At 40.6% G+C, this 24,966-nt stretch overlaps 1 protein-coding gene across 1 annotated transcript in view; it reads right to left on the minus strand.

Annotated features, from left to right (window-relative positions):
- Positions 1–24,966, minus strand: part of LOC122813931 (zinc finger protein OZF-like) — a 43,514-nt gene that overhangs the window by 13,428 nt on the left and 5,120 nt on the right. Inside the window, 2 exon segments of the mRNA XM_044086477.1 lie at positions 12,111–12,234; positions 22,002–22,325. Of these exon segments, the coding sequence (XP_043942412.1) occupies positions 12,111–12,186 (76 nt within the window). The 5' untranslated portion in view covers positions 12,187–12,234; positions 22,002–22,325.

The raw sequence follows: 24,966 nt of genomic DNA on the forward strand, positions 1-24,966 counted from the left end.
GAGTGTATAACTCTGTGATGGTTTCTCCTTAGGTGGATTTGGTTTTCCTTGGGTGGAACATTTCCAGCAATTCAGGGTTTGCCATAGCCTTGTATGTTAGGCAGAGGTCACCTCTGAGTAGTCGGTACAAACTAGCAGGTATAGTTTGAGTTTTTTAGCCTCATGGCATAAGGGCATGTGTTTAAGGCCTGTTATCTTCTTTGTGAGGTACTTTGAGGCCTCTCCAGTTGCTGCAGATGTCTTGTAAGGTACGGTATAACAATGCATTTTTTGGCATTTAACTTGAGGCCATCTGTATCAGTGAGACCTTTCTGAAGGATGTCTATGGCACCCAGTTTGTCATCTCGCGAACTTTGTTAGCCCATAATCCCTCCGTGTTTAGTCTGATCTAGCATTCCCTATTCTCATTGAATGGATTCTATCTGCATCTATTGCCTCAGTGACCTTTTAAAAAGTCAGCCAGATTAAGGAGACATGAGACGTCCTTTATGAACCCAAACTGGGTAGAGTTTGTAGGTTTCCTGATGTCTCTGTGGGCACATAGCCTGAGGAGGCTGTGGTGTTAAACATGGTATTAAAGGTGCGGGATTAATTTGTTTTGGAGTTCATGTATCCATTGGGATGCTGTCAGATCCCCATGGATGCTGTGTTTTTTTGCTTGAGTGCTGTTTTCACCTGGGTGTACATCTAACCTACACAGGCAGTAGGAGTGAGTTCCTCCCTGTTTATGTACATCATTGTGGTGTTGTCTATAACCACGTTCAAAGTTCCTGGCACAAAGCTTCAGCACTCTCACAGCATAAATGACTAACAACATTTTGTTTATATTTATGTGCATATTTCTTTTTAAGAGTTCCACGTGTCCTGAACATCAAGGTTTAAGGTGAGAATACCCCAGGCCTGGTCTGATGTATCCATGATTTGGGTCTAGTTGTGACCTGGTCACTTAAACAGCATCCATTTTTTTTTCTTCTGGCTCACCCACCAAACTAATTCCCTATTCACACAAAACACAAGAGTTTATTTTTTAAGGGTTCTGACTAGTGCTCTCAGGAATTCCTTAAAAATCACTGTAAATTCCCACATGTGAAACTTGTCTAAAGGAGTAAAGTGGACAGCTGAAATCCTATGACCTAGAATCTATAGTGTTTGTCTGGCAGACTACTTTATCAATGGCCTACATATTCTAGGCTGTCAGAAGGGCCCTACAAGGATTCATGTCCTGTAGTAACCCCAGAAATAGTCTTCTGAACTGGACTCAGAATGGACTTTACATGGTTGAGAGTGAAACATATTCTTTAAACTCTGCTTTTATGCATTTTGGAATTTAGCCTGCTTTGCAGCTTTTATTGGCACATTGTTTTAATGGTTACAATCACCTTGAATATATAAATCAGGAGATTAAGGAATATATTAAAACTAGTGTAGAAAAGTGTCACTTTACAAATCAAACAACTATGTTCACTTATAATGCTTTTCCACTACTGATGGCAAAAAGAGAGGGGAAATCAAATCGGGGTACAGACAATGCTGAAAGTCAAATGTTTAATAACTCACAGAGCTTACGGATATAATCTTTCATCAGTATGAACATATAACAAATCCAAAGTCAAAATACTTATATTAAGTCTTAAAAAACACATGACACAACCTAACCAATCACAAAAACAGTTAAGAAATTAACAATTAATTACTTCTTAAAGAGAACTAAAAACATATTTAACACACAGCTAAAAAGCATCTTGTAACAGATGTATCTTATAATAAGTGTGTGTGTGTGTGTGTGTGTGTGTGTGTGTGTGTGTGTGTGTGTGTGTGTGTGTGTGTAAAATTTAAGTCCCAAGGTGGAGGAATTGGTTTACGAGGGGGTCTGATAATGAAGACCCCTTTCAGGAAGAGTTTAACCTCCAGTCTAGATGCCAAAGGAGGTACCAAAGGGAGACAAGCAGAAATGGCAGACAGGTGAACCTTAAATGAAGAATACATCAGTCCTGAATGGAGAAGCTCACACAAGTAAGAAAGGACCATAGGCAGAGGAACGAGTAAAGGGTCCTGTTTTTTCTTTTGATGCCATCTGGAGAATGTTTTCCATTTTGACACAGTTTCTCTTAGTGCTAGCCTTTGTGGCCTCCTGCAGAACATTGAGCATGTCCTCTGTGTATAGGTGTCTGAAGGGGGATTAGAACCCTATCACCCATAAGGTTAGTCTGAGATTGGTCACTTAGGGTGTACTAGGGGATCCCATGTCTTGTGTGAGTAGATCTAATCGGTGAGGTAACCTGTGATGATTGTCCCTGGCTAAAAAGTGAAGAAGGCGAAACCAATGCTGTCTTGGCCAAAAGGGAGTCACCAGCAGAATTTTTGGTTTGTCCCTCTTAATTTTCAGAAGGACCTTCTGAATTAGTGTAAAGGAGGGGAAGGCATAGAGATACACCCCGCCCAAGAAAAATAGAAAGTGTCCACTTTCCAAGCTTGGGGGATGAGGATCCCTTGTGCAAAACTGAGGCATATGTCTGTTCTGGGAGGAGGAAAACAGATCTGCCTGTGGAACAGCCTACTTGTGAATGAGATCCAGGAAACACCTCTCTGTGGAGCTTCCATTCATGACAAGGTGCAGAAGTTCTGCTGAGTGTCTGCCATACCATTCTCTGATGAAGGAATGTATATGCCTTACGGGTGGATATGAAGTGTTGATGCTAATCCAATCTGTATGGCTAGACTGCAAAGTCAGAAAGACCTCATCCCCCCTTGTTTGTTTACGTACCACAAGGCAGTCGTATTGTCTGTGACTACTTTCAATGTGCTTGGGAGAAGTGCTAGTTGGAAAGTTTGCAAAGCTAGACAAAGGGCCCTCACCTCCTTGGTGCTGATATGGTCCCCTTATCTGGGGACAGACCATTCTCCCTGCACTTTGTTTTGTTTGTGTGATTGTGCAATAATACTGCTCACAACCCTACAGCTGATGCATCTGTAAAGATCTGCTGTAAGAGAGGAGGTATCTGTAAGGGGATGCCCTGGTTGAGATTGATGGTGGCAACCCACCATTGTAGTTCTTTCCTCAGGCATGGTAGGAGAGGGAGAGAGGTTTCCAGAGGGTGAGAGTGTTGGCTCCACTGAGACTTCTGAACCCAATGGATCTTGCTCATTACCAGAGGGATCATGGGTATCATGGATGCCATGTGACCCAAAACATTCTCTGGCTGGTAAAAAATATAGAGTGAGAAGGTTTTGGAAGTGGAGAGTGAGGTCTGTTATCCTCGGAGATAGTAGAAAGGCTGCCATCCTGTCTGCTCTGATCCTGCATTGTAAGAAAATTAGGTCTTAAGTAGGGGTCAGGTGGTATTTTACCTCGTTCACACTGAATTCTAACTCTGCCAGGGTTTTGTTCACTTTGTGTAGGTGAAGGGTTTGACGGTCCTGGTGAAGTATTAACAGGTCATCTAGGTATGGATAGAGCTAAATAACCAGAGTTCTGCAGTGAGCAATCACTGGAGCTAGGCATTTAGTAAACATGTGAGGTGCTGTGGAGAGCCCAAAAGTTAATGCAGAAAGTTGAAAATGCAAGCAGCTTATAAAAATGTGTAGGACTTTCCTGTAGTCTGTAGGCCTCACCTAAACAAAACAGGCACTGATCATGTGGGTCCTTATGAGGAATTTGTCTCCCACAAGCACACTTCCCCTTTCTAGTGGGCATGCAAGTCTGAAAACAAAACAACAGATTGCAAAAAACCCCAATGGGGTACTTCTCTGTAGCAGATGGCAGAATAAGAATGTTCACTGCGGCAGAAAAATTCTGGGGTGGGTTATGTGCAGATGTCACGTTTACAGCCTAGATCAGTTTATGGCTCTGACATCATATGTCGCATGTACTCCTACTCCCAAGACCTTGGTATAATGACTGGATGTCCGGTGCTGCAGGCAGCAACATCCCTACTGTCACGAACACTGTAACATGAGAATAGGACATCACTTGTATATTTTCCTGTTCATTACTATAAACTAGACTGACACAACACACACACACATATATATATATATATATATATATATATATATATACACACACACACACACACATATATATATATATACACACACACACACACACACATATATATATATATATATATATATATACACACACACACACACACACACACACACACACATTTATATATATATATATATATATATATACATATATATATATATATATATATATACATACATGCAGCTGTGGCACATGTGAACATGTCTGACTGCCTCCACCATGCTGCCAATTCAATGGATTGGATGAATGACGGTTTTAAGGGCAGTGCCTGGGATGAAACATCTGCTGGGAGGGGGCTGGCATCCACGTGGGTGTAGGTTAGCCACATCATCTCATTTTAGCCAATGTGGCAGTGCCTAATCATGCTCCCATAGTGTCTCTACTGCCAGTGCTCCATCAGTGGTTGAGGTCCCTATACCTACACGTGGCAGGCCATAAGGTCGTGGTCCTGGGCATCTTCATGAGGGGAGCTCATCCAGCAGGCAACAGTCATGTTCAGGTAGCAGCGATGGATCTAAGCATGGACGTGGGCATGCCAGTAAAACTCCTGGCACAGCCAGTTCTCATGGTCAGCTACAGTGATGAACTGCCACCTGTACCAAGCATGGCTCACACCTGTCCAACATACAAAGATGCAGAGTTAGCATGGTGCTTGGCTGTGTTCTTGCTGACACTTGCACAGCAATTTCACCTAGACAGCCCATACAGACACACACCAGTTACATTTGTTTCTCCGTGAAGGTTCTTAAAGCTCATTTTGTCTCACTGGCCACTTGTACTTTATCCAAATGTCTGCTGCTTTTCGTTCTTACTCACACATACTCACCTTTTGCATCAGCCCAGGCTTCCCTGTCCCCCCCACCCCCACCCACACACCCACATGCAAAACACCTTGTACAAGTGATGATAATTGCGCCATATCCCTGTTTTCCATCTTTTGGATTCAGGGACACATAAGCTTTGTGTCTGATGCTCAGGGTGCATAGCTGACAATGTTTAGCATATCTGTGTTTGTGATGTTGTTTTGTTAACTGTACATTTGACATATTTTGGTCTTAGAAAGTTAGACAGTTGATAGAATCAAAACAGTTTTTGTATCAGTATTATTAAGAATTTTCTGAGGGTTGTGAAGTCTGAAACTGAAATGTGTCTCATTACTTTCCAGCTTCTCTCTCGAATGATTTCCCAGTACTAAAGTATGAGGCCAAACTGATGACATTCAGTGACCATCAGTACTTTTGAGAGATATAACGTGCGAATCTTTGATGCTTGAGGCCTACTACGTGATAGTGGGACACATGTATTCACATAAGTCTCTGCTGTCACTTGTTAAAGTCATTGCTGTACAAATCACCCGCCTTTTACTTACATACATAAGTTAACAACATGCAAGGATATGCCATTCACTTGTATTACACAATTCTGTTTTAACACTCCAGTTCATCACTTACCTTGTAAATCCAACAGTTGCAACAGTTTTAGTTCAGGGCTGAGTCTATCTGATGCTAGAAGTACACAGTTATTACTTGAGTAGGTAAGGATGTGAGCACTGCCTGGCATCAAGGCATATGCTTGTGTGTAGGATGGAGATTTTAGTCCCTTAGGTAGTGAGCAAGTGTGCTATGCATTGTCTCTTAGCCAATGTTAAGGCATATTGAGCAGACCTACATCTGCAGCTGCTGGTTCCCCTCTGACTCCTCACCTGCATGTGGCCATGGTGACCTTGCCATTGGTGGTGAGATGTGTGCCCCTTCCTCTTCTGGATCCTGCTGAAGATGTTTTTTCAGGATGATGTTGTGAGGCATGGCACAGATGGTGTAGATATCAGTACATGTACATGAATTGCACAGCAGGGTTGCCCCAGATGTACCTAGGCACTGAATTGCGACTTCAGCAGCCCAAAGAAATGCTCATATGATATTTCTAGCTTGAGCATGCACCTCATTATGGCATTCTTCAACAGGTGTGTGTGCATTTCTGATGGGTGTAATCAGCCATGGTGCCAGTGCATAACCTGCATCCCCAGTAAATGATCCTGTGGTGGGATATCACCCCAGTTAATGGAGTGGAAACCCTTTCTATTTATGTGGACCCTTTCCTGTTCCCCAGGTGGTGCCTTGATTTCTAAATGAGTACAATCTACGGCACCCATTACTTCAGAGAAGTGTGTTACAGGGTAAACTCTTGCATAACTGTAGACCTGTCCTCAGGAGTACAGAGAAAATATATGAGGTCACTCGCATGTTGGAGCACAGCATTCAGGAACTGATGGAGGATCCTGGATGCGGACACCTGTGACACCCCCAGCATGTCCCCTGTTGCTCTCTGGAACGTTTCTATAGCTAAAATTCTAAGTGCTACACATACTTTTCTCTCCAATGGTATTGGTTCCCTCAGTTTGCCCTGGGTCTGAGTTGAGGATGACAGATTGAAGAGTTCCTGTAGTCTGTCTCTATTTACTGTGCAGCACTCTATGATTTCCAGTTCATACAGATTGTGATAAGTTAACTGGGGTTTGAAAACTTTCCTCCTTGGCCGTGGTCTATTAGCAGCAGCAGCAGCAGCATGGACTCCAGTCTATTGCACATATACATGAATTAAAACAGCAGCCCTTGTATTCTGTGTAGACTCCTTTCTGTTGCTGTATTCCAACAGGTTTTGGAATTCGCAGGGAAAACTGGAAATGAGACTACATGATTGCTTTATAGCTTTTTGAATAGCTTCTCCCATTTTGGATTGGCTGATTAGCATACAATCCAGCTGCTTATGTTGTAATTAGCATGCCACTGTGTTTACCGTGGTTGCGCATCTCTACAGACTATGTAGAGCCGCTTACTGAATACAAAACAGTGGTCTACTACGTAGGGATTATTGAATCACCCTTCTAATGTACAAGCAATGTGGTCTATATGCCAAACTGCATGAAAATCATTGTTAACACAAAGTAGTAGACAACGCAAAGTATGTTTTTTATAAGCTATATTTTTGTTTTCCACCATATTTACCAAATCCCAGTTCTGAGCTACCATTATTTTATGTATATACATTTTGCCAGGATTAACATTATATTTTTAGATTTTTGCCTTCAGTCTTTTATTGTATATATTTTCTCACATTTTCCTCAAATAATTTAAAGAAAGAACAAAATGTCATAAAAATGCATCATTAATAAGCTGTTCATTTGCTGTCTTGTCTTTTCTTTAATATTATTCTTGTATTCTGTTCTGTTTATCCCCTCCTTGTCATTCACTGGCAGTTCAGCATTACAGGTTCATAGGTAGGTACTAGACTATTGGCCCTAGGGCATAATTAAGCCTAACCAAAATGTTACGGCTTTCACCTCCCATGAGGTTTAGTTACCTGCGCCACTGTCGAGCAGGGCCACAGACGTGATTCCTGGGGTGAATTTCCTGTTTCCCATCCACTCATCAAGATTCCTCTTGAACAGTGCTAGTGAGGGGCTCTGCCTCACATATATGGGGACCTTATTCCAGAGCAAGGGGAGTCTCTGGGACACAAATCTGTCCCTCCAACAAGTCCAGTTTATTGTTGCTGTCAGGTTAATGTCCCTTGAGTGTATAACTCTGGTGGATTTGGTTTTCCTTAGGTGGAACATTTCCAGCAATTCAGGGTTTGCCATAGCCTTGTATGTTAGGCAGAGGTCACCTCTGAGTAGTCGGTACACAAACGAGTATAGTTTGAGTTTTTTTAGCCTCATGGCATAAGGGCATGTGTTTAAGGCCTGTTATCTTCTTTGTGAGGTACTTTTGAGGCCTCTCCAGTTGCTGCAGATGTCTTGTAAGGTACATCCTGAACGGGGCATTGTATTCAATTACAGGTCTAATGAGTGATGAGTAGAAGGGGACAATAACCTCCTTATTCTTAGATGCAAACCCCTTTGTGACAAGATGGGCCATGTAGAAGGATTTTCTAACCAATTTAGCTATGTGACTGTCAAAGGAGAGGTTACTATCCACCTGTATCCCTAGGTCTCTTATCACACTCTCTGTGATAAGTGGGCTGCCACCTATGTTGTAATTCATTGGTACTTGTTTTTTTTCCCAAAAGGTATAACTATGCATTTTTTTGGCATTTAACTTGAGGCCATGATTTTGTCACCACGTATCTGTATCAGTGAGACCTTTCTGAAGGATGTCTACGTCAGTAGGAGTCTCAATTATGGCACCCAGTTTGCAGTCATCTGCGAACTTTGTTAGCCATAATCCCTCCGTGTTTTCTTGTACCTCCCAGAAATAGATGCCGAACAGGAGGGGTCCCAATACTGAGCCCTGTGGTAGTCACAGGTTTGGAGTCTGATCTAGCATTCCCTATTCTCATTGAATGGATTCTATCTGTGAGCCAGTTGGCATCCCATCTTGTTACGTAGGGGGTTATGTTTAGGTTAGTGAGTTTGTCTATAATTCCCGAGTGGGGAATGGTATCAAAGGCCTTGGCAAGATCAAGGTATGCTGTGTGGACCACCTTCCCTTCATCTATTGCCTCAGTGACCTTTTCGAAAAAGTCAGCCAGATTAAGGAGACATGACCGTCCCTTTATGAACCCAAACTGGGTAGGGTCTAGAGTTTGTAGGTTCCTGATGTCTTTGTTTATGAGTTCCATGATGATGTGCTCCATGGCCTTGCAGACTAGGCTCGTCAGGCTGATGGGGCGGTAGTTCCCAGGGTCAGTGGTGGCACCTCCTTTATGGAGTGGGATGACTATTGCCGTGCTCCACTCTGTGGGCACATAGCCTGAGGTGAGGCTGTGGTTAAACATGGTATTAAAGGTGCGGGATTAATTTGTTTTGGAGTTCATGTATCACGCAGCTTGGGATACTGTCAGATCCCCATGGATGCTGTGTTTTTTGCTTTGGAGAGTACTGTTTTCACCTGGGTGTCTTTGATTTCAGGGGCAGCACAATCGTCTAGTATGGATATGGGCCCTCTAGGTGGTGAGGGTGGGGTAAAGTTTGCACTGAACCTATCTACCAATATATTGTCGATATCAGTTGGTTCCGTGAATTTTGAACCATTATGCTGTAGCTCAGAGCAGATCTGAGTGTTGCAGTTTAGATTCTTGACATAGCTAAAAAAATGCATTGTGGTTGTCTTTGGTGTATGTTGCGATATTTCTTTCAAAGTTCGCCTTGGAGGTTTTTATGAGGGTTCTTAGCTTTTTGCTAAGGTTGGTCAGGGATCCCTTCCACTCCTGGGTTTTTACTCTTTTTTGTAAAAATTTCTTCCTTCTGTTGTAGAGCTTATTTATGGCCAGGGTCCACCAGACTAGTTTCTTATTTTTGGAGGAATGGGTCTTGGTCTTGTGTAAGTGCTTGTAGAGTGCTTTTGTGTAGGATACAGCAGATTCAATCATATTGACATTCTGTGTGGGAGTAATTTGCCAGCTCTGTCTTGAGTAGCATAAAGTTTGCTTTGGAGAAGTTTTTTATGGTGGTTTCCCTGGGAGGGGGTGAGGGTGGTATGTGGATATCTAGGGTGATGAGTGTATGGTCTGATTTGACCATTGAAGAATTCACCACAGGTGTGGATCATTTATCCCCCATGTTGATGATAACCAGGCGAAGTATATTGTTAGCTCTCATGGGGATGCTAATAAGCTAGTCCAGGGCATTTGAGGAAGCGCTGAGCAAAGGTATTAGTACTTCCGTAGTTTTCCCAGTTAATGTTTGGATAATTGAAATCAGCCAGTGTAAGGGTGTTCGGTTGGACCTTCATGTTTTCCAGCATCTCGAGGAATAAGGAGTGGGTGTCTTGGGTCAGGGATGGTGATCTGTAGCAAGCTACAATCTGAATTGCAGTTCTGCCTATTGTTAGTTGCACTTGGATGATCTCTGAGGTATCATAATTTGTGACCAGTCTGGAGGTGTGGTTATCCCTGATGAATATGGATACGCCTCCTCCCTTTGTATTTTGGACCCGGTTTTGTGGCCGAAATGTGTGGTATGAGTTGTAGCCTGGCATCGCTGGGGTGCTCTCGAGCCTTGAACCAGGTCTCAATTACTGCACAAATATTGATGATCTCCATATTGAGGAGTGCCTCGAGAGAGTGCATTTTGAGGTTTAAACTCCTGGCGTTGAGCAGCATGACCCTCAGTTTTTTGTCGCTGTGGATTTGTCTTTGACCCTTGCCTAAAAAAAGCACTATGGGGGTGGCAAGAGCCTTTGACAGTATCCTGAATCCCAGGGGTGACAGCTGCAAGTCATCTCTGGCGAAGCATCGAGGCTTGTCAAGCATGTCATCCCAGGCAGACAGACACTGGATGCCCTTTGAATGACACCAGAAACTTAGCCAGTTGTTGAAATTTATAATTTTTTCCTTGTACTGAGGTAACATTCATGGTGAGGGTAAGATGCTACTTAGGGCTAGGGTCATACCTGCCTTAGTTACATGATCAGCGAGCTCTTCTATGTCCCTTTTCATGTAGTCCAGGGAGGTACGTCTCAGGTCATTCACACCAACATGGACAATGACTGAGTCGTATTTGTACTTGTCATGGAGTGACCTGAGTGCGTGGGTAATGTGGCGGATTCTGGCACCCGATAAGCAGCTGATGGTGACCTTCTCTTTGTTCAGCCTGGTGAGAAGGACATCTGTGTGCCTGACTATGGAGCCGCCTATTACAAGTGTGTTAGGTATGGTGTTTTGCCTTAAGGGCTGTCGTTATCTGGCACACTGGTTTTGGAGGTTATGTGTTGATTTTGGTGTGTTAGTGGGTGCAGGTTGCTTGCATGTCTGCTGTGAAGGTCTCTGTTGTTTCTGCAGATTTTTATTTAGAGCCTCCGAATATGTCTTTGTGTATCTATGTGTGGGGTTTGCAGTTGCATGTTTGGTGGGTCTATGTGCAGTGAGTGGTGTGTTGCAGGTTGGTACCTTCTCCTCTTGGCTGTCAAATCCAGTCGTGGCTGGAGAGAGCTTTGCCTCAAGTTTGGCTATGCAAGTGCATCTCTCGCAGATTTTAGTGTCGTGTGGTAGGAGGAGAGGGTTGTCTGTGTAAATGAGGCAGTTGTGACATTGCCTCAGGATGCCCATATTCATCAGGTGAACAGGAGAATACCCTGGGAGCTGGCTCATGGACATGCCTGAAAGAGTTTCAGAACTTATTCTTATTTACCTGGTGGGGAGTGTAGTTTGGCTGCTCCCTACAAACATATATATTTTATACCCCTGATGACCTGACGTCAGGGAGGGGGTGACAGCAGCTGACGCAGGACCCAGGACTTTGGAATTCAGGCCAACTGAGGGCAACCTGCCAGCAGTATTACCCAAATGTAATGACTGAAACAGTGAAACACGAAGAACATCCTGGAAACTTCGTATGTTCAAAGAACGTTTAAATTTAACAGCAATGCTATGTTGTTGTGTCTTTAGGCTTTTCCCGGTTAGGGGTCGCCACAGCGGAACTCCGGTCCGCTAATGATTGGCAGTTGATTTTTACGTGCCGAGTTGCCAGCCCTGACGCACAACCTTCAACGAAGGTATGCTCATTCACGCATGTACAACTGAAAAAGAAGTGATAAGAATCAGACCTATAAATCATATTAAGACCTTTAGGGGTTGAGATAGCCTTGATATGCTGCTAATGCAATACCAAGACTCTTAACATGGTAATTGTATAAGATTATCTTGGTGATCCAATGTCTTCCTAACACTGTATAAAGTTATGTGATGTTGAATTTCTTCCTTTCTGTGTATACATTCTAAATATGTTATATTAATAAATTCTTTCTTAAAAACATTCTAATTGATCTGCAGCCTATAAACATCCCACTTGAGTCATATAAATTACAGGAATGTAGAATGAGGCACCAGGATATGCTTTTCCTTTTATTTCTGTATTTGGATGCATTGTGCACTGACTTACAATTTGTATATATGTATCTGTTTCCTTATGGCTTAATTTATGACTAAAATGGCCCACAGTGACTGGTTCACTTACTCAGGTAGCAAATGTAAACACATAAGACATCTCAGCATACCATTTTAATAAGGTACTCTTAACCCTCAGAACAAAGACCACTCCTTAAGATGGGAAAAGACCTACCTGCTGAAACTAAGGTTTCACAGTTGTCTAACATTACTTCCTTATGAAGGTCCTGGTCTTGTTTTAACATCTTCATCTCCTCTGCTGAAAAAGCAACAGCAACATCCTCAAAGGATTCTGGAGCCTGTAAAAGACACATGGTGCAGTTCATCTTTTCTTTTACTGAAGTCAGTATAAAATATGCTAATTTCCTGTAATGCATTCAATGTAAATTGTGTTATTTTTTTCAACAGGGTAGCACTGGCATTTGTTACCAGAAGTGCAGTTAAAACAGTAAAACTAATCAGTCACTAACAAGTACAAATTTCCTTTCCAGAATTATACATGTAACAATGCCTTCATTTCAGAGTTGAAAACTGTCCTTTGCTGCTATCTCTCTCTCCTCTACACACATTAAGGTCAGCGATAGGAGGGCACAGGGTTCCAGTTAAAGATCTATGTTTAGAAAAAGACTATGTGATCTAATTTAGGGAACAAGGAAACAAGAAACAATGAGGGAAGCCGTGAAAGATGGAAAGAAAAAGTGGGACCACAGCTGAGTAGGAATGAAAACTAGAGTAGAGATAAGATAGAGAGGGCATGGGGCTGTGAGATAGTTGTAGAAGCTACTGGAAGACAGCTTCAGAGTAATCGAAGGATGACAAACCATGAAGGATTACTTAAGAAATCTACACAAAATGGTCCAAGATGGCAGTCAAGATATCCACTCGGTGGTGGTACAGAAACTGATTGGTGGAATTAATAAAATGGCTATGGAACAGTAGGGCAAATTAATTTAATGGCCAGTGGTGCAGGGAAGAATGGATGGGGGCCAAAGGAGAGAGGGTGTATGCGAACAGCTGGGTTAGAATATGAATAACCATTGTGGGAGGGATAATCCAAAAAATCTCATTCGTCAGTGCCAAATGTTACCTGCGTTAGTGCAAGACTCAGCAGCATGTAGCAGGGTAAGACTAGAGGCATACAGAATGAGAATGCAGCAAGGCTCAGACAAAACTGTGGTCTAAAATGTATCCAAAGAGGAATAGTCTGCCCAGATCAAGGGTCACATTAGTTAAATTTAAGTCTGCTTCTGCTAGAGCTGGTGGAATTCAGGTAGATGTAAAAGACCCTAACGCACTTTCTGAAAAGAGCAGAGGTTAGTAGTATAAATACCACACTGGGTCTCTCCTGAATACAAAAGAAATGATGCAACAAAAGTAGGGAGAACCACTATTCTGCACTTTGGATATTGGTTCATTTAACAGTAATCCACTACATGGTGTGAGTAATGCAGGATTTTCCAATAGATGGCACAATCTGATTAAGAAGGTAAAGCCTGAGTGATTAAACCAAGCCAGCCATGGCTAAAGCCTGTGCTACTCACACCCTGTTGATTGTTGCTATTATACAGTGAAATTTAAGAAAAAAGCCTTAATTATTATTTATAAAATTATTGTATAAAAATAATTCTATGCTCTTCCATCTGCTTCTGGTAGTCTGGGTCAGCCAACATATGACCTGCATATGCTCTGCAAATGCACAGTAAATTTCTGACTTTTTTTTTTAATATGTTGTTGTATCTTCTGTGGAAACTGTTAATGGTGCTCTTAACGATATTTTTGTGTATTTTTCTGGCATATCATTGAGGAATATAGTCACTAAATAAAAGAAAATGTCTGTTTCGGGGGGGCAAGAGGCTTTATCATGTTCTATCAGGATGCAAAATATGCCATGTAGATACTTGTAGGGGTGCTCCTGACATTGAAATTGTGAACTTTTTTAATGTGAAACAGAAGACCTCCAATTCTTTACAAGAGGGAACAAAGTTTGAGCTAAATTTGTCCACCTGTAAATTGGCTATGTCCTCTGGGTTGAGTATACGACAGCATTTAAAGACAGGTTTCTGCAGTGCTGGGAATTCTTTTCTGAGGTTTCTAACACTGCTAAAGAATGTTTTGTGGTTATCCTTCACCTGGGTAGCTAAAGTTACCTCATACATGGCTTCTGTTGATTTGATTAGTGTCCAGAGTCCTCTGTTAAGTTTAGCAGGAATCTTTTTAGCATTATGACAGTTAAATTTACTTTTGCATGCAATGAGCTTTTTCTTTTATTATACAGCCTGTTTATACATGGGTTCCACCACTTAGGTTTACTCTTACATTTGTACTGTATTTTCTTTGGAGGGGGACAGATGCTTCTATGAAGTGATTTACATGTGCACTGAATTTCAAATAATGAAAGATGGGATAAACAAGTACACGTTGGGGTAATTACATATCCCCTGTCTATGAGGGCCACTAGTTTGCATTACTGATCCTAATGGAATATCACAGGATATTAAATGTGACCTATGACAATAGCATACTGCAGGGTATTCCATGTAGCGGATAATAATGGAGTATCACAGAATATTACACGTGGCTGATGATAATGGAGTAAATAGGATATTACATGTGATTTATGGTAATTGGGTATCACAGGATATTCCACGAGATAGGAAACAACGGAGTATCATGGCATATTGCATACAAATGGTGATACTAAAGCAAAACAAGATAGTCCAGGTCACTGATTATAATGGACTATCACTGTAATTATAATGGAGCAGCACAGATATTACAATTGAATGATAAAGCAGTATCACAGGACATTATGTCTGCTAATGGAGTATTATAGGATATTACATGTGACTGCCGATAATGCAGTATCACAGGATATCACATGTGACTAATGACAATGATGTAGCATGGAATATTACATGTGATACGGCATTTAAGGATGTTGGATTCCAGTTGTTACAAACTTGGTATAATTGAACTTGCAATGGACTATTAGTAGCGCAAGTACCCAAAACAAATTTATTCCCCAGATGGGGTAAATGCACTGCAAACGTCAGATCGATAACCTCATTTCCTTTTTTCTAAATGGAACCAAAATTCTACCACTGCACAGTGAAAAGCTTTATGGGTCACATACCTATAAGTGTCTGTCCTACACAAGGGCAATCTCTGAATATGTACTGAACTTTACATGACTGAATATGAATCCTACACAACTGGATAACTGACAAAACCACTGTTACTATGCTTCCGGACATTCACAAATGCTTCACTTCAATTTACTGACGATTTACCTGAGTGATGATAAACAAATATGGAATTAAGGGCTGTTTGCCAGTATATGTAAATTATTATGCACCTCCCCACAGCCCAAGTATGCATGAATTGTTTTACATGCTCTCCATTTTAACTTAGGCAAACAACCTATCAAGGATACCCACTCTCCTCCATTTACTTTACGTTAGCAGTGAAGACTTTAGTGGTACAGCCAAGAGAAAATCCTCACTGACCACAACCATATATGTACACCCAGGTGGTTTGAAGATAAATGCATTGTTTGGCACTAGTCATGCTTGGTTCTACAACACTCTGCTATGACATCAGTTTAGATACTGGCATCTTCCTGCTCAAGGAGGCCTGTATTAGAGAACAAAATTATCAACAATAAGGTTTAACTGACCCAAATATCTGGGCACACTACTAATGACAATGATGCAGATACCATTAACATTCTTACTGGCACCCTTGCACAGTGACCTGTACAATTTAATACTGTGATGGAAAGAACTATTCCTGAAATTTTTCATTAAGTTAGCCCACTTAAGATGATGCTCCCATTGTTTGTTCCAGCTTCCATTCACAGGGTTGTCCTGACAGTCAAAATGTTGCAATGGGTTTTAGGTACAAATGTTGCAGTGGGTTTTACATACAATGTACAACCCCCATGGTGAACAAGAGGAAATTGAACACTGCCAACAAAGCAGTGCTAATTTTCCTGAGCTTTCATCACGGCATTCTTAAGGAGGAATCACAAGCTGATCTGTATGTAGATGTGGACATTTCTCACACAGGAATATTCAAGAAAAAAACTGCATCTCCTCATGGTATGAAATCTGTCAGAAATGACAATAAGATACTGATCAAGACTTGAGGTTGGCATAAGCCCAGAAAGGATAAGGCAAGTTAGGGAGATCATGGAACTCTGAAGATGTCCAGACAGACAACAGCCTAGCCTTTCAGTCTAAATGGCAATCTCAGGAAATGTTTCTGCACAGATCTGCATTAAGTAGGGTCTTGTAAGTTTAAAGCTTGTCATTGTTTGAAATTAATTCTGAACCCCACTCTGCTGTACTATTAAAGCAGTTCTTACAGGTAACTCCACCTTTTTCAAATATGCACTTCATCAAATTCCTCTACTCACATGAGAAGACGAAAAGGCTCTAGTTCACAAATATAGGCATGGGCCTGCTCCAACCAACTGTCAAAAATGTTTAAATGTTTTCTTTCACCAGCCCCTTTCACTCCATAAAGGAAAACTTTAAAAATCTAATAAACTGACTACCAGACCCAAGATATACATTTATTATGCTCTGACAGCTTGAATAAAACTATTACATGCTCATTTGATGGCAATTACTCATTTCATATTATTTAATAAATGTTAAAACCCCTTCTGTAGGTTAAAATAATAGACTCAATTGATCTTTATCACTGTTCACAACCAAATAACCTACATGCAAAACAGCATACTGCCCTGCCCTGTTACACAAACATTTTGAGTTAAAAAGGAAGGACGAGACTATGGATGCACCTAGAGCTCGACGTCCACCTCTGGATGACATGAAATTTTTGCTGCTGGGTTAAGCACACCTCCATTAACATGTTTTCCCATGGGTATTATATGCGATTAGACAGGCATCACTTACTCTTTTAGCGATTACTTTCAGATTAAGCAGTTCTCTGGCAGTAACTCCAACAAAGAAATGGTACATCATAGTTACTGGTTCTCTAAAGCACCAGTATGTGCAGGCCAACAGATATTGGTCTGCCTATTTGTTATAACTGGACTGGAAATAGCAGGAGAGGGGATTTCATTATCGATGTTCATAGCATTTCATTTAAAACAGATGTGTAGGAATGGTGTGCATTCTTAGGATGGTAATGCTTGTTTTTGGCAATGCTTATCAATTGTTCAGTGGGTGAAATTGTTTAAATAGAATAATTTTTTACATACTTCTCTTTTATAGTTGCTTAACTCTTGACAGCAACACTTCATTAAAAGTCACACACTAAAACCGATTTTCTTCTGGAGGAGGACTTGCATATAAACTTGCATCTTTATATGTGGTAAATTTGGGATTTACAGGATACAGTTATCTACTTCTTGGGTTGCCTAGCACAACAAGTTTTCTGCACAATAAAGTCTAGAACCATCTCATTTAACTGAATCTAATACTCTATTTCAAACAAATTCTGCAAACCACTGGACTAATACAGAAGTTCAGACAGCTGGTCTTCCTTCTGTTGTGACTCACAGCACTAGGTATTCTTAAGCAGTATGGTAACTGCTTGCTGCTCACAGATAATGAACCTTATTTAGTATATACCAGGACATTATGTTCTTGAGAGATGCAAGCATTTAACTAACATGGAGTCCTCACTCCAACAAAAGGCCACAGATAGTGGGAATCACACATTCCAAAACAGTCTACACTAACCCCCTGCACAACATTTTACACTGTGACTGTAAAAACGCTATTGCCAAAGCCTCCTTGATCCATAAAGACTAGGTCTCAGTAAAAATTTAACACCACATCACCTTCTGGCATACTTCTGAGAAAGAGTAACCAGCATTTAAATAATTTCAGATCCAGTACACCAGACGACTCTAAAATTAAAAATGTTTTAGTGATTGATGACTCTGTAGTCAAACATGTCATCTCTCCTCTGGACAAAGACAGGGTGGAGAATTGTCTTTCAGATGCCAAGATCTCTGACATCTTAAGAGACCTTAATGTACTTTCACCTGGCAGCTATGGCTATGACATGGTGGTGATCCGATTGGGAGTGAATGACTAGGCATGCAAAACTCTGAGGGATATGCAGAGAGGCATGTCAGAACTCTCCATGCAAATCACAAATGCAAGGAAGATTCTGGTCCTGAGAAGAATCCTTCCTTCCTAAGAATGATGCCTAAGAACAAAGCTAAAATAAGTAGCATCAATAATTGCCTATTTGGTACCAGATCCAATATGTGTCAGTTTGAGATGAGATGCTAGACAGTCCTACATCCTCTGGCACAGATGACCTTCAGCTCTCATTACAAGCCTTCAACGTATTGGCTAAAGGCTTTGCTGCCACATAGTACAGTTTTAGGCAGAGTCCAGCTGATGGACATGCAAATACAACTAACATATCAAATCCAAAACAGGATCACATTAAGGTGGCTCTGCTCAATGCCAGAAGTCTCCAGAACAAACTGCCCAACATTGAGGCCCTTCTGCATTTGAAGCACCTCCATGTTTGAGTAATTACTGAAACTTGTTTTAAATGTTAAGAAAGCCACTCTGTGCATAGCTAGGTTTTTAATCTATGTCTTCAGACTCTGTGGCAACTGTGATAGCATCTCCACATTTGTAAGGGACCACATTACCTCTAGACAGATTCCCAGGGACCCACAAACACAGCTATCACTTTATAGCCTGTTACAGGACTCCCTTTATGTCTCCTGAAAATCCTGTAAGATTCATAAATGTAATCAATCAATGAACTAACAATAAGCAAAAACTTAATTATTTTGGGAAACTTTAACTACCCATGAACCTATACCCCAAATGTAGGATAAATCCAAAAGTTCTGTGCTTCATAAACAAAAGCTCCCTTGAAAAGATTATGAAAGACAATAGACGGCCTAATATTCTTGACATGGTCCTTAAAAATATAGCTTTTTTCATGCACTATTCCCCTGGTATCTCCTTCCCTGGTTAAGTCTGCTCATAAACTAATCACTTTAATGATTAAAGCCTCTAAAGTTGACAATATCAATATCTCAGAATTCAATGATTGAAAATGTACAAACCTTGCCACATTCTATGATAAAGGTTCAAGATTCACTTATTCTATCTTAATGTCATACTTCACCTCAACAGGGAGGTACACAAAAGAGTTCTGTGCCACTTAGATAAATGTACACAACTGACAGTATGTCAGATCTGAATATAATGGAAAGTTTGAAATGAAACCAGCCTGGTGGTCCACCAGTGTAAACTTTACAATAAAAGAAAAAACTTCTTAAATATATATCGGATCTAAGGATCCTCAAATCAAAAATGACAATGGAAAACTGACTACTTAAAAAAAGAATGTTAGGACTATTAAGGCACTCCAGGAACTTAAGTTAGCATATGAAGCTAAGGACAACAACAAATCTTCCTTTAGCTGTGTGTTAAGAAAGAAAGAAATAAGACCCAACATTGCTCAGAACGTATTCAAGATGGCACCACTAACTTTGACCCAGTAGACATCGCAAATATACCAGCTAACAAATTAAGTCCCAACTTCATTCAGGAAATGAAGACTCAAACCACGCTTATTCCTGAATCCCTCAACCCCCTCCCATCAATACCACCAAAGTTCATGAACTAAAGGCACTCTCAAAGACTAAAAATACTTCCTGCATGGGACATGAAAATATACAGTGCCATGCAAGTACATCTGAAGCAACTCAAACTATTTAACTAAGTTTAGCTACTGACATTCGGTGCACAGTAGTGACAATATAACTGAAGAGGCCACAACACTAATCCCGAAAATTACAGGCCCATCAGCTTGATGAGCTTCATATGCAAATCCATAGAGCATATTATAACTGACTTGTTTAACCATGGCATTAAAAATCTTATCAGGCTAGAGATTCAGCAGTTTGGCCTTGTCAAGGATCGATCCTTTCTAATAAATTTGTAAAACCAAAATAACACTTTGCAGCCGATATTCTACAACCCACAACAACAGTTTATTGCAACCATCCAAATGGCATAGAGAGAACAGTGTGATGAAGTTTTGAATACGAAAGCGCTTCACCTACATGTACTACTTGTTCTCTCTATGCCATTTGGATTGTCGCAATAAACTGTTGTTGTGGGTTGTAGAATATCGGCTGCAGAGTGGTATTTTGGTTTTATTTGTTGTGCTTTGCCACTCCAACACCCTGTTTTGTTTATTATTTTCTAATAAATTTGGTTAACTTCTTTGAAAGAGTAACACAAACTATTGACAGCAGCCATGCCATACACAAAGCATACCTCGACCTGGTCAAGGCCTTTGGTACTATACCCCAGACACTAACTAGCATAGTTACTATGCTCAATGCATTATAAAAAGACACCTATGTAGTAAGATAAATAGCAAACTGGCTGAAGGACAGAACCCATACAGTGCTGGTAGCAGGTGCTTCATCAAAGAGCATGAAGGTAACCAGTGGTGTTCCCTGTTGGGACTTCTTTTATTTAGCATTTACTTCTCTGATTTCCAGACAATAAACCAAGACCTCTGGCTAACCAGGTTTGTAGAAGACTGTAAACTGTGAGTCAGTGTACCGTGACTGTTTGACACCCATAGCCATGTGAAAAGAATGCTGATGGGCTAGCAACAGTATTAAATGAAATCCTAACAAGGTAATATTATTCTATTTGGTAAGTTATCCCTCCTTCCAGGTTATGATATCAATATCCCACTTTAAAATGAGAATATACTTAGAGATCTTGGTACCTTCTCCTCTGATTGTCACGTAACAACAGAAGTCAGGAAGCACTTCTACTTAGCACAGCTAATCGACTAGGAGATACCTTCCAGATCCAAACGGGTCACTGTCACATTATATTCAGCACTAATTATGCCAATTATTGACTACAATGTCCCCTCTGGAATGTACGCTACTAGACATGCTTAACAGCAGCTAAGAAGACCCCAGAGGTTCCTAACTAAGGAGATCACCTGTTTAATAAACCTAAGCTACCAGAAAAGACTGGAAGCAATGCCCCTTTATTATCTTCTAGACGTCTGAGGGGAGATTTATGCCTTGCCATTCAAGCCATTAGGAACTCGGAGGTCCTTGATCGTTTGAATCTCCAGGAATGGAATAGTTCACAAGGGATCTAAATCTCCACCAACAAGTAAATAAAACAATATAGAGACAGAGGTGCATTACACAACACCTTTCCCACCTCTGGAATTTACTTCCAATGCAAATTAAGCTGTGTAACACATTACCTGCCTTAAACCAGGAACTGGATGTTTGGGAAGGTATTCACAAATTCAGCCATGGCCTGACTGGTCTGGCACTCCTCGACAAAGGAGGTTAGTTTGAGGGTGGGCACTGACAGGTAGACATGGTCACAAGAGCCAGTTGCCTTGTATTTGCTATTACCTGATGATACCTTACAGTAAAGCCTTGATAAATACAAACCTGCAATAAGCAAAGGAATTGTACTTGTCTAGAACTTCTATGCTATACATTTTTCATCCAATGGTCAGAAATTGTATATATAAAAACCATAGACAGTTTAATTTACACATCAAAGTTCTTGATGGGATATGGCTTCATATTAAATAAATTATCCTCCACTCAAAACCCATAAAATGTATCATTCATTTTAAGAATGAGATCAATGAAGTATGCAAAGCAAGGAAGTTGTCACCTTAACCTGACACCTGGAGATATCAAATAAATAAATGCCTCAACCTGTACAAACTATTTTTTTTGTATTCAATGAGATTATTTTGAGATGTTGGGAAATTAATTTTGTTGTTTTTTGCTAGCACCTCATTTCGCAGTATGTTTATTTCAACATGTTGGGAGCTGACATGGCTTGCCTTGATGTAAAGCCATGGATCAGTTTCTAGCAAATGAACAGAAATACGTTAAAAAAGGTATTTGAAAAAATAAGCGCATTACTATTCATAATTTAGACTGCTAGGAAGTTATTAAAGTTTCTTATGTCAGTTGCAAACCCAAGATTTTACTTTCCAAAAAGAAAGACATGCAATAGCAAAAATTAAAAAGTGCACTTACTGACGGAAAGCACAAAGCTAACGGAGTTCTATGTTCTGATGTATCACCCGACACAGACTCCTCAGTGGTTGTCAGACAATCTGTGCCATCATTTCTCTCTTCCAGAACTTCCAGAACCTCTACTTCTGTTTTGATTTGCAAGTTAGTATCAGACACTGTTGAATGGATTTCCGTAACACCAGTTTTAATGCATTCAAGATTTTCTTTCAGAATTTCTACTTTGCTGTTAAGTTGTTGAATGAGTTTTTGCTCCTCGTCATGGAGAAACTGGTGCAGTTTTACAAACTCTTCTGCAATATATTTTTCCAAATTAAAAGCACGTTCCTGTGAAACAAGTAATACAGATAAGAACAAGCTAACTTGCTACATATTATCATACCATAATACCAGTTATGTCCATATATTTACCTTGTATGACAGAATGAATAAAGTTAAGCTCCCTGAAACAGAAACAGAGGAGTTGACTGAAAAACTAGTGACATGGTTAAGGGGAGGGTTTGTCTTAATGGTTAAGGTCTTTAACTCACAGATATAAGATAAAGGATTTCACTCTCACCTCTAGTTACTGGCTAGGTATATATAAACATCTGCAGACTGGCAGCTTAGTATTTACCTATGAACCTACCTAAGCCCATCAGTGTGAATGGAACAGAGACATGTAAAGACACTATAATACTCTCTGGAGGAGTGAGCGTGGAGACTCAAGTACATAGATGACCCTTAGTGTACAATCAAGAATCAGTGTAATGTAACAGCAAAAGGATAAGGTGAACTTGACACTGTCTGTCTGTCTGTATGTATGACAACTTGACTTCTCCTGAATCCTGGTAGTCTCCGAAGATTAAACTGGTTTCCAGGAATTATGGTGAGCTAGATGCCATATTCCTAGAAGACAGACATTTTCTGCTGCAAGGTAAAATGTAGGCTCAATCCCCTAGGCAGACCAGTATCTGTTCATTATACAGAAGGTGGGGGCCACATCCAGTGTCGCGACAGTAGATGAAAATGACACCAATTAGGTTATGCTGTCTCGCACAATAGGCCAGATTCCAAAATGTTTGGTCTCAAAGTAAGTTACTTACTCCAAGAGCAGGTCTTATGAAATCTGGGCCTACTGTAGGCCTCTTTACAGATAGGCCCTTTCACTGAAGTAAGTTAGTTACTCCAAAAGAAGGTATTTTGGAATCTGGTCCCCAGTGTAGGCCTGTTTATGGAAAGGCCTTACACCAAAGTAATTTACTTACACTGAGAACAAGTCTTACAGAATCAGGACTGACTTATAGTAGGCTAAGTCACTTACACTGACATCACGTCTTTTGGAATCTGGTCCTCATTGTAAGCCTGTTTATAGATATGCCCTACACCAATGTAAGTTGCTTGCAATGAGGTAAGTTACTTACAATGAGAATAAGACTATTGGGATCAGGCAGACTAAGTCACTTACATTGAGAGCAAGTCTTTTGGAATCACACCCAGTAGGTTAAGAAGGGCTACCAAATACAAAAGCTTAATTCTACAATGTGAAAAATCAGTGAATGTAAACACTGCAACAGTTGTGTAGTGATTTAGTCCCAGCATCCAATAAGAAAGTACAGCTGTTTAAAATTTTTCCATAACAGTAGATGAACTTCTATTCACTGCTGCAGTATTCTCTACATTAAGGATCGCCAATCAAGGGAAGCCCAATGTCTGGCCAGTCTAACAAAGCCTTTAGTTCTTATAGGCATTGTACATCACATGTATGCACATACTCAGAACATAAAATGCCCACCGGGAAAAGAAAACATCGGAGGGGAGATGGAGAAGGAGGAGGAGAATTAGAAGGGCAAGAAAAGGACAAAGCTGGAGTTAGAACAGAGGGGGCAGAAGGGAGGGAGCAAATACTGCAACAGTGAAGAGGGCATCTACTGTTATGGTAAGATTTTACACAACTTTATTACATCCTTCCATATCCCTACTGAAATATTCTATACTAACGGAGAGTACAGGAGCTCAAGAGTAAGGCACTACCTCTGACCCAGTAGACATTGCAAATATACCAGCTAACAAATTCAGTCCCAACTTCATTCTGAATATGATGACTCAAACCTCATTTATCTCCGAATCCCTTAGTCCCCTCCTCCCATCAACACCACCGAAGATCATGTACTAAAGGTACTCTCAAAGGCTAAAAATACTTCCTGCATAGGACATGAAAATATATACAGCTGTTTAACAAACAGTACCATACAAGTATGTCTGTAGCAACTCAAAATATTTTACTTGAATTTAGCTGCTGACATTCGGTGCACAGTAGTGATGTCACTTCACAACGGTGACCAAACTACTGATCCTGGGAATTATAGGCCCATTAGCCTGATGAGTCTCGTATGCAAAGCCATAGAGCATACTGTAACTAACCTGATTAATTACGACATTAAAAATCTCATCAGGCTAGACCTGTATAAGTTTGGCCTTGTCAAGGGTAGATCCTTTCTAATGAAACTGGCTGACGTCTCTGAAAGAGTAACACAAGCTATTGACAGCAGCCATGCTGTACACGCAGCATACCTCAATCTGGTCAAGACATTTGGCACTATATCCCAGATACTGACAAGCATAGTTTGTATACTTGATGTATTATAAAAAGACCCCTATGCATTAAGATGAGCAACTAAATGGTTAAAGGACAGAATCCATACAATGTGGGCAAGCAGGTGCTTCAATAAAGACCATGAAGGCAACCAATAGTGTTCCATGTTGGGACTTCTTTTATTTAGCATTTACTTTTCTGATTTCTATCAACCAAGACCTCTGGCTAACCAGGTTTGTAGATGACTGCAAAATGTGAATCACTGTCAGGTGACCATTTGACTCCCAAAATCATGTGAAAAGAATGCTGATGGGCTAGTAATGGGCTTAAATTAAATTCTAACAAGTGTAATATTATTCTATTTGGTAAATTATCTCTCTTTCTGGAATAGGA

This window comes from Protopterus annectens, chromosome 10.part0 (assembly GCF_019279795.1).
Source record: "Protopterus annectens isolate FY-2018-M chromosome 10.part0, PAN1.0, whole genome shotgun sequence".
NCBI classification, from domain to species: domain Eukaryota; kingdom Metazoa; phylum Chordata; order Ceratodontiformes; family Protopteridae; genus Protopterus; species Protopterus annectens.